We start from the raw sequence: 14,285 nt of genomic DNA, 5'->3' as shown, positions 1-14,285 counted from the left end.
TCTGAAGGCACGCGTGAGTCAAGAAGGCCACGTCACGATACGTCGACTACGTGGACAACTACGCCTTTTAGACTCCGTTGTCGTCCGGGTAGGCTGATGTGTCGCCGACGCAATGATAAAAGAACACGCATGCAGCACCAGGTTGTGGACGAATAGCACTTTGTCAAAGCATGGTTCGTCTCCTGGGGCTGCGCTCCTCTCTCCGATGACTCTGCGGTCCTCACATTACATCCTGACCGAAGACGCGTGGAAGTTGGGACGCTTTCTAATTACAAAAAATGGGAATGCGTGCGTCAAGAAGACCTCGACATGCTACGACGACTGGTGAATCGTTGATGATACCGTACCTCTTGAGAAGAAGGAGATAGTCCACTTGTCGCGCTTGTTGGCGCTGTTTCGACACGCGGTGGATGACATGTTGTTACGCTCTGCAATTGTCATTTTTCAGATTATACGTTACGGCCTATTTTTTATTCCTTTGTTACATATATATTCATGCCACAATAAACCCCGACCAGCTGTTCGTCAGCGCTTGTGAAGTGAGAATACCTTGTTTTGTCCCGCCTTTGCGCCGCCTTTTTTAGGGCACATAGAGGTCGACGCTAGGAATTGTTTGGTCCGTAAAGGAACTTGTGAATGTTAGCTAAACACTGCTAGATGTATCGTCATGCAGTGCATTTGAGCTATGCGCAAAAAAAGGACGTTTAAGCAATTGGAACACTTGCGGATTTTTCAACTGCTCAACGTGCAAAGGTATTTCACGAGCATGCATTTGACTTTCTTGTCAACCTCCAAGTGTAAACGTTCTTTTAAACTACTGATATAGTCGCCTGGAGACTGAATTATGACGTTTGGAATAGAGTACGGCTTCGGGAAGCGGACGCTTTTTTGGTCATGGTGGACGTGTTATTCGCGGTAACATTTCCTGACAAACTTTTTAGACGTGATACCGTATGTTACGATGTAGACAGTTTCGATCGATTTTGTTACCGCTAAAAATGCTAGCAATATATGCGCGTGAGATGATGTGAACCATTGCACGAGTTTGGTGTTGGTGGTGTGAATTGTGATTGGGTTTGACCGGGCGTTATATGTAGTCCCAGAGACAGAAGGGCAAGGCGACATTTCAGGCAATTCTCGCAATGATGCCGTTTCGCCACTTGGTGCGTTTGCTGTGGCTCGCACTTTGCTTTAGTTTAACAATAATTCACGTGCCACAGTTATGAACTTCATGGTGCAACACGTTTAACTAAGACAACTGTGTATTGACGAATTTTATAGCAGAGGGACAAAAAATATTGGCAAAAAAACGCCCCTGTAATTTAAATACCATAAAGTTGGTAGGGAAAATAGATTGATAATACTTAGTTTTCAACTTCTGAAGCGTTCAAGAAGGATACGAGCTCGCTAAGCTCTTAACTGCTTTCGATGAACTGTGAAACTACGAGAGTTGCCTGGAGACTGGCTGGATGTCAAAATAAAATATACATGAGATGCTACTGTTGCTAGCTTCTGTAATACAGTTCAGGGAGATTCCTAGAAATACCGATGTGTTATGATAAGGCCAATCTAACTACGGCCAGTAAATAGTTATAATAAACAAATTGGATGTCATTGTCTTTTAAAATTGCCACCTTCGAAACTTGCTTACGTTTACAAAACCTCTTCCTGACATGCGAGAATGCACGACATGTAATAAGATTCGAACGAAAAGCACATTCTGCACTATTAAAAACACAGGTCATGATAAGACACCCAGAGGCACTCCAAGGTAAATCATCCGCGTACAAAAGTGTGAAGGTCTTTAACGATGCATGAATGAGCCAGCTTGGGTTGGCAAATCGAGTGGGTAACTGAGGGTGACCAGCACCCGGTGATGTTGCTCAGAGTGGCGGCCGGGACGTCTTTCATGGCTGATCCTTGTATCGGCCGTGTGCTTCGTCTATGGCGTTGAGCAGTCTCGCCGCAATGCTGCCCTCAGCCCAAGAGGCGCTGCGTCGCCGCCTTCGGCCCTGCGTAACGGTGGCCGCCGCTGCCGGTACGTTCCCTTGCACCGCTACGGGCGTCAACCCCGTGGCCAGGATGGACGTGAAGGGCGCCATGAAGGTGGCCAGGCCCAGCATGGAGGCCAAGCCGAGGCCCAGCATGAACAGCAGGATGTCCTCGGCGTCGAAGTAGGACCGGCCCGACGGACGCAGGCTTGTTCCCAGCCGCTTCTTCAGCGCCGACGGAGAGAAGGAAGACAGCGAGCGCTGCTCCTCGAATTCTGAACTGGCAGCTTGGCAGGAGGGGGCCAAAGCCAACAGGATCACTGCCGTGATTGTGAGGGCAAGGATGAAATGTGAGCACAAGGCTGACGAGTGTCTCGGTTTTGTGTTTTGAGTCGACGCCTTCGAGGTCATTCCGCACCTTTGAGTGGTCGGCAGTGCCTGCGTGGAATAAGCACAGTAATTAATGAAACCAAAGTGATAAGTAACATGAAACTTTTGCGACACGTGAAAATTGAAAATTCTCGTCTAATGACTGGCCTCAGTGCGTGACTGAATAAAGCTGTAAGTGTAAATAGAACATGAAATTCTTTTTTAAATTAAACACCACTTCATTTCTGTTCAAAAAGCATGCATGAAATAAAAATGGGGGTCGCGCTTTGGTAAAGGTCTCAGCAATATTTTACAGTAGAGCCTGCCGCGGTGGCTCAGTGGCTAAGGCGTTGCGCTGCTGAGCACGAGGTCGCGGGTTAGATTCCCGGCCGCGGCGGCCGCTTTTCTGATGGAGGCGAAAAGCAAAAACGCCCGTGTGTACGAGATTTCGGCGCACGTCAAAGATCCCCAGGTGATCAAAATTAATCCGTAGCCCTCCACTACGGCGCGCCTCATCGCCTGCGTTGCGTCGGCGCGTTACACCCTACAATCAATCAATTATTTTACAGTAGAGCGACAGAAAGAGAGAGAGAGAGAGAGAGAGAGAGAGAGAGAGAGAGAGAGAGAGAGAGAGAGAGAGAGAGAGAGAGAGAGAGAGAGAGAGAGAGAGAGAGAGAGAGAGAGAGGAGAGAGGAAGAGAGATATAGAGACTTCTGTTGAGCCCCTTGCGGGAGGCCAAGCAGCCAAGGGGTTGGAGTCTCAGCGGTGAGCCTCGATGATCAGTCGGTGCCTGCGTTGCCAAGCTCCCTCACTCCAGCGACCCGTGTGAGAACAGCCAATCACCCCTGGCCCCGCACACCGTGAAGTCCGCGACGTGCGAGACCGACAAGTAATATTACTAGCCAAGACATGTCATTCTGGATAGAAACACTGGACGATCAAGTATTAATTCAGGGTGTCGGACTCAAACTGAACCGAAAATTGAAACCGAACTGATACTTTTGCCCGAACTGAACCCGCACCCCAACCGTTAGTTTCTTATCACGAGGAACACGAAGCGGAACTGAACCAAAAAAATATAAAGGAGTTACCGGTTCACGACAAAACGGTTCGACCACTCGTTGATATAGCGCGATCAATGTGATTTGGGGATTTTTCTTGTTTACGTACCATCAACTTCGTGATCATCGATGGACTTCAACCCTTTAGATGAATCACAACACTATCAACGGTCCCCCATTTCGTGGTCGCAACTCGAGGAAAGAAATGCGCACCAATATTGAAATCGTATGTCACTGCTGGTCGCCCACTGAATATTTTACTCCCGGCTCCGTGCAGGCGATATGAAACACATGCTTTGCGCTTCCAGGTACAGTTCTCACAAAAGTAACGATAAAAAATAAAAGAATAGTTTTTTTGACAAATATCTTGCGAAATATTTTACTTTTATACATAGCACAAGAAACGAAATTTTACGATATAATTTTTCTGGATCATTTATACATTGTTGGCAGGGAAATGGTGCCTTGTGTATTATCCCGCTTAATGGATGGAGGAATAAAACTTTAATTTCGTCAAGCAGGGGCAGTGTACGGTGTCTTATTGGTCAAGAGGGGTTGCGACAAGACCACACCGTCCAACAACCTCCAACACTCTTGTCACGGTATAAACTTGTATCGAAGTGTCGGTGCTAAATACCGTGCCCTCTCACAGCTCTGAATTAGGTAATTGCGGACAGCTAAAAGGGCTTTCCACGGGGCAGCCAAACAAAATGCGGGTTAAATCTGCTTGTTCGGCTTTACATAAGGAGCATCCGGGTCGGAAAGCTCCTGGATATATCAATGATAGCTTGTAGGTGTTAGCGAATGCATTAGCTTGGAGCTTCCTCCAGGTGATTTGCTGAATTTCGCTGAGGGACCTGTCGGGTGGTCAATATTTTAACAGCTCAAGACAATAGTGTACAGCGATCTCATGGTACGTTTACATGCATTCCCTGGCCGATTTAAAGGAGAAATCACCCACTGCCTTTTTGACCAAGAGCGCGTGTAATGAGCAAAAATGTTGATGGGCAGGCAGGCCACCAGATTGTTGCACTGTGCAACAGTGACCCCCGCCGTAAAAGTGCATAATTGCTGCACTATATAATTCCTGGGGATGCAGAGGAATACTCGGTGCTTTGATACTCTTATATAAAACTGCTTACATTACTCTTGGTTAAGTGCCGCCCCACAAATTCACTTCTGTAAAGCGGTTAAGCCGACTGTATACATAAGAGATCTGCTGGAAAAATGTTTACGCATGAGTACACAACTGTCAAAATGTTTAAACAATTTTTATAGATAGTGATATAAAAAGGCAAGTCGATTTTTTTTTTTTTTGGCTGGACGTGAAAGGCAGCTCCATACCGAAGCCGTCTAAGATGGTCGGTGCTATTCCTCAGCTGCGTCTGCCAACACGCTCTGCATGGTACGTCAAAGCAACCATGAAAGCAAAACAAACCGTGGCATTGTTTTATTCAAAAGAAATAGCCCTTGGTAAGTCGCTGTACGCTATTCCGGCCCCGCAAGATGTTGTTTGAACCAAAAAAGATGGCAAGTATTGAAAAACCTTCAAGTTTGGCTCTACCCAACGTCGGCGCTGACGTAAAGTGGAAAAACCGATTTATCAGTGCGTTAATGACATCTTAGAAATAAGAGATACCGTGAAACAAAACTCGAGGGACCACTAAATCTCACAAACCTTATTTATAGCGGTGGCTTTGGTAGGGCGGCTTCCAATCGGGCAAATGTGCCCCTGTGATGTCAGAAGGGCGGGGCAAAAAATTGCCTGGTGAATGGTAACTTCATTCATTTACCAGGTTATCTAGCCTAATTTTTTCAAGCTGCCATTATAATTGACATCATTGCCATTAGCTCAAAGCAACCTTTTGAATAAGCCAAACTTGTATTTTTCGCTTAAACTACCTTTGAACCACAAAGTAAAATTTTGTTCGCACTTAGTCTTAATTATTCTTTCGAAACCGGTTCCCGAACCGGTTCAGGCTCACGAACCGGTTTGCGCACGGGTTTGGTGTGCAATTTAGTGGAAGCGGAACTGAACCGGCACGAAATTATTTCACCCGAACCCCAACCATAACCAAACCTGTATTTTTTAACAGCAAAGCTGTTTAGCAAATCGTAATTTTTCGTGTCCGCAGTTAAAAAAAACAAAGAAACTGCCTAGCGCACGCACGTGGGCATGCGCACGGGGGCGCGAGCCTTGTGGCGACCGCCCGGCAATTAACAAAACCAAGAGGATGCCTAGCGCTCGTGTGTGTGTGCTTCAAGGCGACTTCCCAGCTTCCCCGGCGCACGTTTGTCGAGCCAGCATACCAACTGAGGGAGACTGGGCATGATTGGCAAAAAAAAAGCTTGAGCGTTCGCCGTAATTGTGCAACACTTGCTCGGAACTAGAAAGACACGTCATAGTGTACGCCCCTCCAAGGTGACGTGCAGTAACGATCACTTCCAAAAAAACGACAGAAGCTCACACTTATAGCAACAGTGATGGAGTAAAGGTCGTTGTGGCAACGAAGAAGAATCAAATCGGCTGCAAACGTGGGCTTAAACCTTCTTGATGGTCGTGAAGGTTGCGTACAGCTTCGCTACCTTCAAGTCTCACGCGTTAGTGTGGGCTTTCTTCATTCTTTTCGGTTCTTCACACTGCAATAACTATACCAATAAAATAATGCAGTGTACACGCATAGGACAAGCCGTAAGAAGGGACACAGAATTATAAATCGGTGTCCAAGCTTCAATAATCGGGGTGAGCATCATGCTTCCCGAAAAAAATTAGGTACAATGAGAAATGCATACCGAAACGATTGCTTACAATCGACAGCTCCTAAAGCTGGCACATTATGCATTTGGGCTGCTTGTCTCGTCAGACGCTTTCATTTTGCTTAGTTGAAGGAGGTTAGGTATAAGGGTGTCATTGGAAACCGTAAGTTACCTATAACTCCTCAGAACCTGTATCGAAATCATGCAGTCCACACGCAAACGGTTTTCTCAGGTAACCGCACCGGAATGCAATAGAATTGATCTCTGCTTTAACGGGTCGCCTGTACACGAGGACTCATCAAAGAGGAATGACGCGCCCTATGCAGTGACGCAGGAGTGCACGCGCCATATAGCTTTACTGTTCTCTCTCTTGACTCGGCCACCTCCACAGCCTCGCTTCCCCATGCTACATTGAGAGTAAGATCAGCTAATGGCCCTCCCGCAACCGGTATTTCTAACCGCTACCTCCCTCTCCTAACATAAACTGAGATATTTCAGGTAATAATTACTTCGCGAATTCCCTGGCCCGTATACCCCCGCCCATTCATTCCTAAACAAAAGACAATCGGTGCTCTGTGGTCTCCTCCAAACAAACACGTGTATACCCAAACCCTGTGGCATACGGTCACTGCTACACCGGTCAGTATTGAGGCCTGTGGGCGCTATGTACGGACCTGGAGGGCATGTCACATGTACCATAGGCTCGCCTTCAGGAGACATAACAAGGTCGTAAAATTGCAAGCGACTAGAAGTGTGAGACCGTGCTGCTCAGCCCCGACCCAGACGAGCAACACTTGGACGTCCATCCAGTTGGGTGAAAACGCCGCCAGGGCACAAAGGCTCCTGGCCGCCAATTAAGTGGAAGGCTAGTCCTCCTTATAAATAACTGGACAAAAATGAAGTTGCTCTTTCTCTCACTCTATCTTGTCAATTCCAGCCATACCAAACCCTGTCTCCCAATAGAACGCTGCATTAGTTGTGTTCTTTGTTATCACCCTTCACACTGGTTGATCTTGATAACCTAATATGGTACTGTAAAATATTCACCCGCTCTAACACATTCGGCATGATAACTGCGCTAACAGTCCTTAGCGCAGTTATTACGCTGAATCTGCACCAACCTGCCCAATTATCCGAATTACTATAGAAACTTCAATCTTCCTCCCAGCGGACCCTCATCATACATAGAACGTAGACAAGGGGCACCCACAGACTAACATTGCACGCTACAGCATTCGAGGTTGTGTAGTACGAGAAGTATAAAGCCGAGAGTTAGCTGCCTTAACGTTACCGCGAACTCACAAGATTTATTCCTTTCGCCGCAGGCGCACCCAAGGCTTATCCCCGACACTTTTATTCCTTCGCACCGCTTCTCCTACTTCTCCTAGAGCCATCCTGCTCCAAAAAAAGTTTTCTCACTCACTCACTCACTCACTCACTCACTCACTCACTCACTCACTCACTCACTCACTCACTCACTCACTCACTCACTCACTCACTCACTCACTCACTCACTCACTCACTCACTCACTCACTCACTCACTCACTCACTCACTCACTCACTCACTCTATAATTACGCATCTGGCATATATGAAGGATAATGTATCTGCCAAATCACTTTTGCTATGGTGGTAATAAAGGGTAACAGGAAATAAATTATTACGGCCTCCCCACCGTCTTGGTATCAATGCGCAGTGGTGCTGTTGATTTGACTTTCTACAAATGTGGAGTGCTACCGGACATGTTTTCGCACGTCCCTGTAAATGTTTAGTAATTCGATCGGCACACTTGCATTTGGGGTCGCTTTTTCGTCACTGCTGAGCAAGGCAAAGATAACTATAGGCCTACTCACAGCTTCCATGAATAAAAGGCGACTACAGCTGAATAACCAGTAATGTTTTCAGCCCATCGAGACTGATTCCCGCGTATGGAGCACCTATGTCGGATGAGAATTATGCTCCAACAGGTACAGCTATTTGGGCTGTGGGCCGAAAATGGGCCATACCGTCATTCAAGCGATTACCCAGACACACCTACCTGCACACGCGCACACGCACATGGACGCACACATACACACGCACAGGCACACACGCACATGTACACGCACATACACCCGCGCACACACCCACGCGCGCGCTCACACACACATGCGCGCGCACGGACGTATCATGTAACCAGTTTCGTTATTTGCTTGCTCATGAGTTACTTCTTGTCCAAGCGTCCCAGATTGTTCCCTTGTCCTTTAGCGACAAAGGCGGGGCCACTCCGCCCCAGAAAAGTGTACATACAAGGAGCGATGCCCGGCTGCCTTCCTTTTGAGCGGAGATGGGTCTTGCGTGGCCGTATGTACAGCTGGCCAGCTACGACGTGTTTCCCTCATCCCGGTGACCGGAAAACGTATTGCCCGTGACTAGTACAAACAGGCTGGGGCTTACCACCGAACGTTTACTGTTTCTAGACTTCGAAAAGAAGCAAACGAAGTCTGCCATGCTGGGCGCTGCCATGTAGCTAGGACAAACGCCTTGGCGAGTATGAATTTTGCCATTGACATTTTAAAAAAATATCGAGGTCATGGCGAAGATAGCTGCAAAGTGGTTCTCTCTCTCTCTCTCTCTCTCTCTCTCTCTCTCTCTCTCTCTCTCTCTCTCTCTCTCTCTCTCTTTCTCTCTCTCGACACCATTCTCTACGGTGACAAAGGAGACAACTTTATTAAAAAAAAAAGCGAAAGCTTTCTCAGTGGGACCAATGGCGTCTTGTCAAATAATGGCCGCGTATCTGCTCCTTTCGTTGCAAATGCCGATGAAAGACTATAGTCGACTGGCGCCCCTGCCAATTAAATGCCTCCCTTCTCTTTCCCGCTCACCTCTCATGCTGTTCTTCTCTGGCCTCAATCCTCCCAAGATAACACGCTAGGAGATGGGTCAAGTCAATCTAAATTTACCGCGTTCCACTGCTCGAAATCGGGTGCCTCGATGCCAGCGCTGCCGTACGGCGGAGACGTGCGTGAATCGAGGCACCATACTACAAGAGTTCTCAGCGGAATGTGGAACCGATTTAGTGGAACCTTTCGTTGCTGTTGCCGTTTGATTTCTGAAACGCCGCCAGGAGCTATAGTAGCGTGGCAAACAGCAGGCGACGGTTTTCTGCAGTTGATATAGTCTTTGATTTGAAAAATCAAGCGTCCATGAATTTTTAAGTAACACTGCAAATATCACTTATATATTGATTTTCTGCCTGATATTTGCGTAATGTCTTGTTATTGTTCAACAATGTTGACAAGTATGAAAATCGACACCGGACTTAGGTGTTTAGATTTGACTGTGGGTATATAAGACTCTTGCACAGCTTCTCTTCAACTTTGACGAGCTGGCTGAATCGAGTCACAGATAGACAGACAGACATACAGACAGAAAAAATTTTCTGCGTTTAAGTAACCCAAGAAAGACTGTCGTCTTTAAAAACTAATGCATTTCTCGATGGACCCGTTGGTCCACCGGAAATCTCGGATATGAGCTCTGGACACGCGGCGCGTGCGGGAAACTGGTCTCCATTGTGCCAAAACGGTTACTTGAAAATCGCGAAAAAGGAGCGGTTATGGAGAAGACAATGAACGCACGCATTGATCATGAAGTAGGAGTACGATTGTATACCTTTATCCCATAGACGACGTATCGGTATACATTTAGATCGTTCGATGCGTTTACTTAGCGCACGAAAAATCGTCGCATTGGTTCGTTATTCGATTGCGATTTCGGTATTTGCAGGTTTGACAGCCGATTGGAGAGCCCTTTCAGCGATGGTCGGATGCACTTATAGCGAAGGTTTTGACGCACTTCTGACACAGTCTTGATGTCAGAAAGCCTACGCGCTTCTCTCAACTCGGAAGGGATGGTAAATTTATTTTAGCGAGGTACAGGTCAGAAGTACAGGTACAGGTATAGGTACAGGTATAGGTACATGTATAGGTATAGGTACAGGTATAGGTATAGGTACAGGTATAGGTACAGGTATAGGTACAGGTATAGGTACAGGTACAGTATAGGTACAGGTCGGAAGTGATCATTCTTTCGCTGCTTGTTTGTATTTTCGTACTTTACGTTGCTGAATTCGCACACGGGATGCTTCTAAAAAGCCTACAACCAAAAAAGAAAGTAGGTGCCTCTTGAGAGGCATTTCAGAAAAAAAAACAGGCAGCAGGTTTCCAAAATTCCTAATTCTCCTTGTCGTTAATAACCTGATTCCCATGTTTGGACTACAAGTATTTTATCAGGTGACAAACCGGTATGGTTGTTGACATTGGTAAACCTATATTATTGTGGTCGCGGTAATATAAAAAAAAAAACGGTGGGCAACGGCGTAATATGAAAAAAACGTCAACGTTAATGGAATAGAGGCCCAGGTAATGTCTCCATCACCAAGTTGTAGGCATGTGAAGCTTTCGGCCACGGTTTAGCTATTTTATTAACATATAAATTCGATTCGAACAGTATATTTATTTACAGCGAAGCGCTTGCCTCTACCGCCAATGATAGGATCGTGTCCGCACGCCAACAGATACTGCGACCAAAAACTATGTGCTTCACCGCGCTTCATCTTCCTGAAAGGTGGATTTAGAGCGGGCAAATTCAAAGAGCGTCAAGCAGCGGATATTTGCTAACGTCGCTAGACTTCAAAGCACAACGTCAGGACTAGTCTAAGAAAAATGCCGCGAAACAGGCTAAAGGTCACTGTCGTTCGGGGGACTTGACACGTGACAATGGAGGTCCTGCGAATAGACCAAAGGATAGAACAGAAGGTCCTGCGAATAAAACAGGAGGTCATGCGAATAGAGCAAAGGTTGTCCACTGTTCAGCCACTTTAGACGCGGCGTCCACGATTTTACCCTTAAACCGACAGCCTTAAGTGCCCCATTCTACGAAAAACCGTGTCCGGTCAAGACATTGGCGGCCGCTGTAAAGAGATCCGATGAGATTAGAGCGTGTGTCTCCGCAGTAGCAGCTAGGTGCCCTACCACTTTGCCTTCTTCGCTCATTGCCAGCGGTCGAACACCAGTTGTTTCGTTGTTCCTTTCTTCGAAGCTCATACCTGCATGGAGGATTCGGGAGTTTTGAGGAGAAAATGTGCCCGCTTCAAACAAATCATAAAACCATGATGTCCAAACGTAAAAATTGTCGAATAGAGCGGGCCGCCTTACACTTAAACGTGATGGCACGTGGGTAGGACAGGCGCATGCCAGCCGCGCAGTGCCCTGATTCTAGGCAGGTTGTTGTTAAATTTTTTTATTCAAAAGGGGAAGGCCGGAATCCACGTTGGGAGGTTGGGAGCAAGGGGGGGGGGGGAGGATTCATTGACCAAAGAGGTTCGTAGGTCATCAGTTCATGGTTGTCTAAAGGCAGCATGAGTTTTTCACAGGAAGGTTGTTCAGCTCTGAATGGACTATTAACTGTTGTACGCCATCACTTTCTAACTAGCACTAGACCGCTCTTAGTGGTGAACTGTAATCATCAAATTTGTGTTCATCTAATGTGATGGGATGGATATAGGTTGACGGTTCTCGGTGTGGGGAAATGAAGGTCTTGTATCGAGAGAATTTGGGGCACATCCACACCAGGTTGTGTAAATCAGCATTGACGGCTTTCTGAGAGTCTGTGGCATGTTCCAGTCTGCTTGCTGGCGGAATTCGCCCCGTAAAACCCTAAGAAGCCATTTTAAGTAATTCGCGCCAAAAGACAAAGAAACGAAAGTGAAGAAAGAGACGAAAACACGTTGCGGCAATGAGACACCTGTTAATAAGTATCACCAGGCTTTCGCTTTCAAACCACCTAGGTACACTTAAGTGCCCCGAGGATATTTTGCTCGAAGTTTTTATCGGCGTGAGTACATGATCGCGACATTGGAGGATAAAGGTAAAAGACTTCGATCTAAAAGTTGCAAAAGACATCTACGCTAAGATCTCAGAATGTGCAAAAACCAAGGTACTGAATGGTCTGCCTGTTATAATATTGGCAGTTGGGAAAACGTATTTGTAAAACCAACAGACGTCCAGAGAAATACGCAGTGCTGTCTTGCGGCAGTTGCAAAGACGCTGCATTGAAGTGTCTTATATCGATTCCTATGGATGACAGCGCACTGATCAATCACGAAAGGGCCTATTAAGCCGAAAAACAGGCGTCAGGCGTCTGTAGCAGTGAAACGACTGCTAAGATGTCCGAGGGGCAAATTAAATAAAAGTAACGTAACTTTGTAGAAAATAAAATAAGGATAATTGAAGTCTGGTTGGGAGTTGAAACAGGGTCTCCTGAATTCAAGTAGGGCATGTACACCCCACGCACAACTACGGCTTCCTGGCAGAGCGGACTGAACGCATACCTAGTGAGTGTGATGCGGCCTTCGACTTGGGAGACTTCGATAATCGCTACATGCAGCTCAGCGCACACGTAGTTTTGCGTTGCTTGGGGCACATGGTTAGGCTGAACTTAAGGTAACCACACGTTGGGGCTGAATATAGGCATGACACCATATCCACTCGGGTGGATTGGCCGCTGACCAGTACAGCTACCGCCAGGAACTCACGGCATCGTCAGAGGCTCACAGGTAATTCACGAATTCCTGTGAGCTCTTCCTTCAACATATCACTCCAGGCAGTACTCTGTGGCATTCATTTAGACAGCGCGCTTTCGAGTTCACAACTTTGAAGTAGTGCTCAGATGTTCTATCGTATTTTTAGCGTTAATGTTGAAAATATGTAGCTTTGCTAAATGATCCTGTATGTTTCTGTGTATGTGGTGTCTTCTTTTCTGAAAGTTATTGCTGCACTGTTATTTTTAGCATGCGCTCAAGTGTTTCATTTACGTGTATAGGGATGGGATAAAAAGGTTGTACTTTTTCTTTTGAGTAGCGCATTTTTCCTGACTTCGGTTTTATCCTGAATTTCCACTCGCCCTATTGAGCACTGCTATTGGTGGGAGTACAGTATTGTCGTAAGAAGCTTTATTCGTTATACGTTATCGAATGTGGTAAGAAATTCAACCAGTGAGAACACACGCCATGTCTATTAAAAGGTTTACCCTTAAGCACACACTTCGACGCTGCGTATAAGACTCCATCTGCTACAATCAACACCCTGGCAGTGGGTGGTGCAACCTCGCAGTGCGTAGTTTTCACAGAGTGCGATCTTTTCCATAGGATTAAAAATCGTTCAGTAATATTAAGAGGAACATTTTGATGGGCTATAAATGAAACCAACCTGATGATTCGTAGAAGGTGGCCTGCGGGTAGTCCAAAGTGGTACTCCTTCGCCTTCGACGCACCCACAACTCATATCTGTCTTGACTGTTGCCTGCAGACACAATGTAATCCAACACCGAAGGCGTCTTGAGTGCTTCAAGCTTTTATACGCCGCGGGAGAGTGCGCGTTACGTGCGAGGCGCGGTGAGGACACGGATCAAGTCCCTGCCGGAGGAACTAGATGTTCCGGATGCTACCGACCACGGTCGCGCGTGGCCGCCTCGCCCGACACGGCCGCATCCATTCGCACAAAGAGTGCTTCGCGCGCTCCCAAGCTGCATACATAGTCTCGGGGCGCGAGAAGAGGCGTCTCCCGAGCGCAGAACGCATCGTCGCGCTCCGAGAATTGTTCACGCAAACCTCCACTCTTGCGTTGCCGAGGCATTCGGACCGCGCATTATGCTGTTGTTACCCGTACGTTCTCCGGCGGGTAGCTCCAGGATAAGGATTTATGGCTATAAATAACGTGCCAATGACCTTCCTCACACGGTGAGTCATTATGTAAGAGGCGCGGTTAAGTACCAAGTGAGCAGAGAATAGACGAGGTTCAGTGAATGCGGGGTGTTAAATATTTATGAGCTGCGAATGTGCCCTTGGCACAGCTCGTTTTTTGTGGCTGTTTGTGAGCTTTCTTCCACTTTTGCATTTTCGCGGCTGTTGCACTCCCGTATATATTATGGCCGATGGAGAAAGCTGGCGCACTATACTTCCATTTTTCTCCAAGGAGGATACGCATTATTCACGCAACCCGGATGGGGCACGTCTTGGGTTACGTAAACTCGCCAGTAAGGAGCGTAGTCGGTCGTGTGCATACGCAAC

At 46.9% G+C, this 14,285-nt stretch overlaps 2 protein-coding genes across 2 annotated transcripts in view; one reads left to right on the top strand and one right to left on the bottom strand.

Annotated features, from left to right (window-relative positions):
• The first annotated feature begins 626 nt into the window (after nt 1–626).
• Nucleotides 627–14,285, top strand: part of LOC144169141 (uncharacterized) — a 61,047-nt gene continuing 47,388 nt past the window's right edge. Inside the window, exon 1 of the mRNA XM_077698169.1 lies at nt 627–753. The gene's annotated coding sequence lies outside the window, so the exon portion shown is untranslated. The remainder of the gene's footprint in view (nt 754–14,285) is intronic.
• On the bottom strand, nt 1,833–13,811 carry LOC144169143 (uncharacterized). Its single transcript, XM_077698171.1, has 2 exons — nt 13,426–13,811; nt 1,833–2,429 (listed from the first exon to the last, which is right to left on the bottom strand). The coding sequence occupies exons 1-2, from the start codon at nt 13,498–13,500 to the stop codon at nt 1,908–1,910; spliced, it is 597 nt and encodes a 198-aa protein (XP_077554297.1). The 5' UTR covers nt 13,501–13,811; the 3' UTR covers nt 1,833–1,907.

This window comes from Haemaphysalis longicornis, unplaced genomic scaffold, assembly GCF_048455015.1.
Source record: "Haemaphysalis longicornis isolate Haplotype H1 unplaced genomic scaffold, Haemaphysalis longicornis Haplotype H1 scaffold_2, whole genome shotgun sequence".
NCBI classification, from domain to species: domain Eukaryota; kingdom Metazoa; phylum Arthropoda; class Arachnida; order Ixodida; family Ixodidae; genus Haemaphysalis; species Haemaphysalis longicornis.
This window is presented reverse-complemented; position numbering and strand designations above follow the sequence as displayed.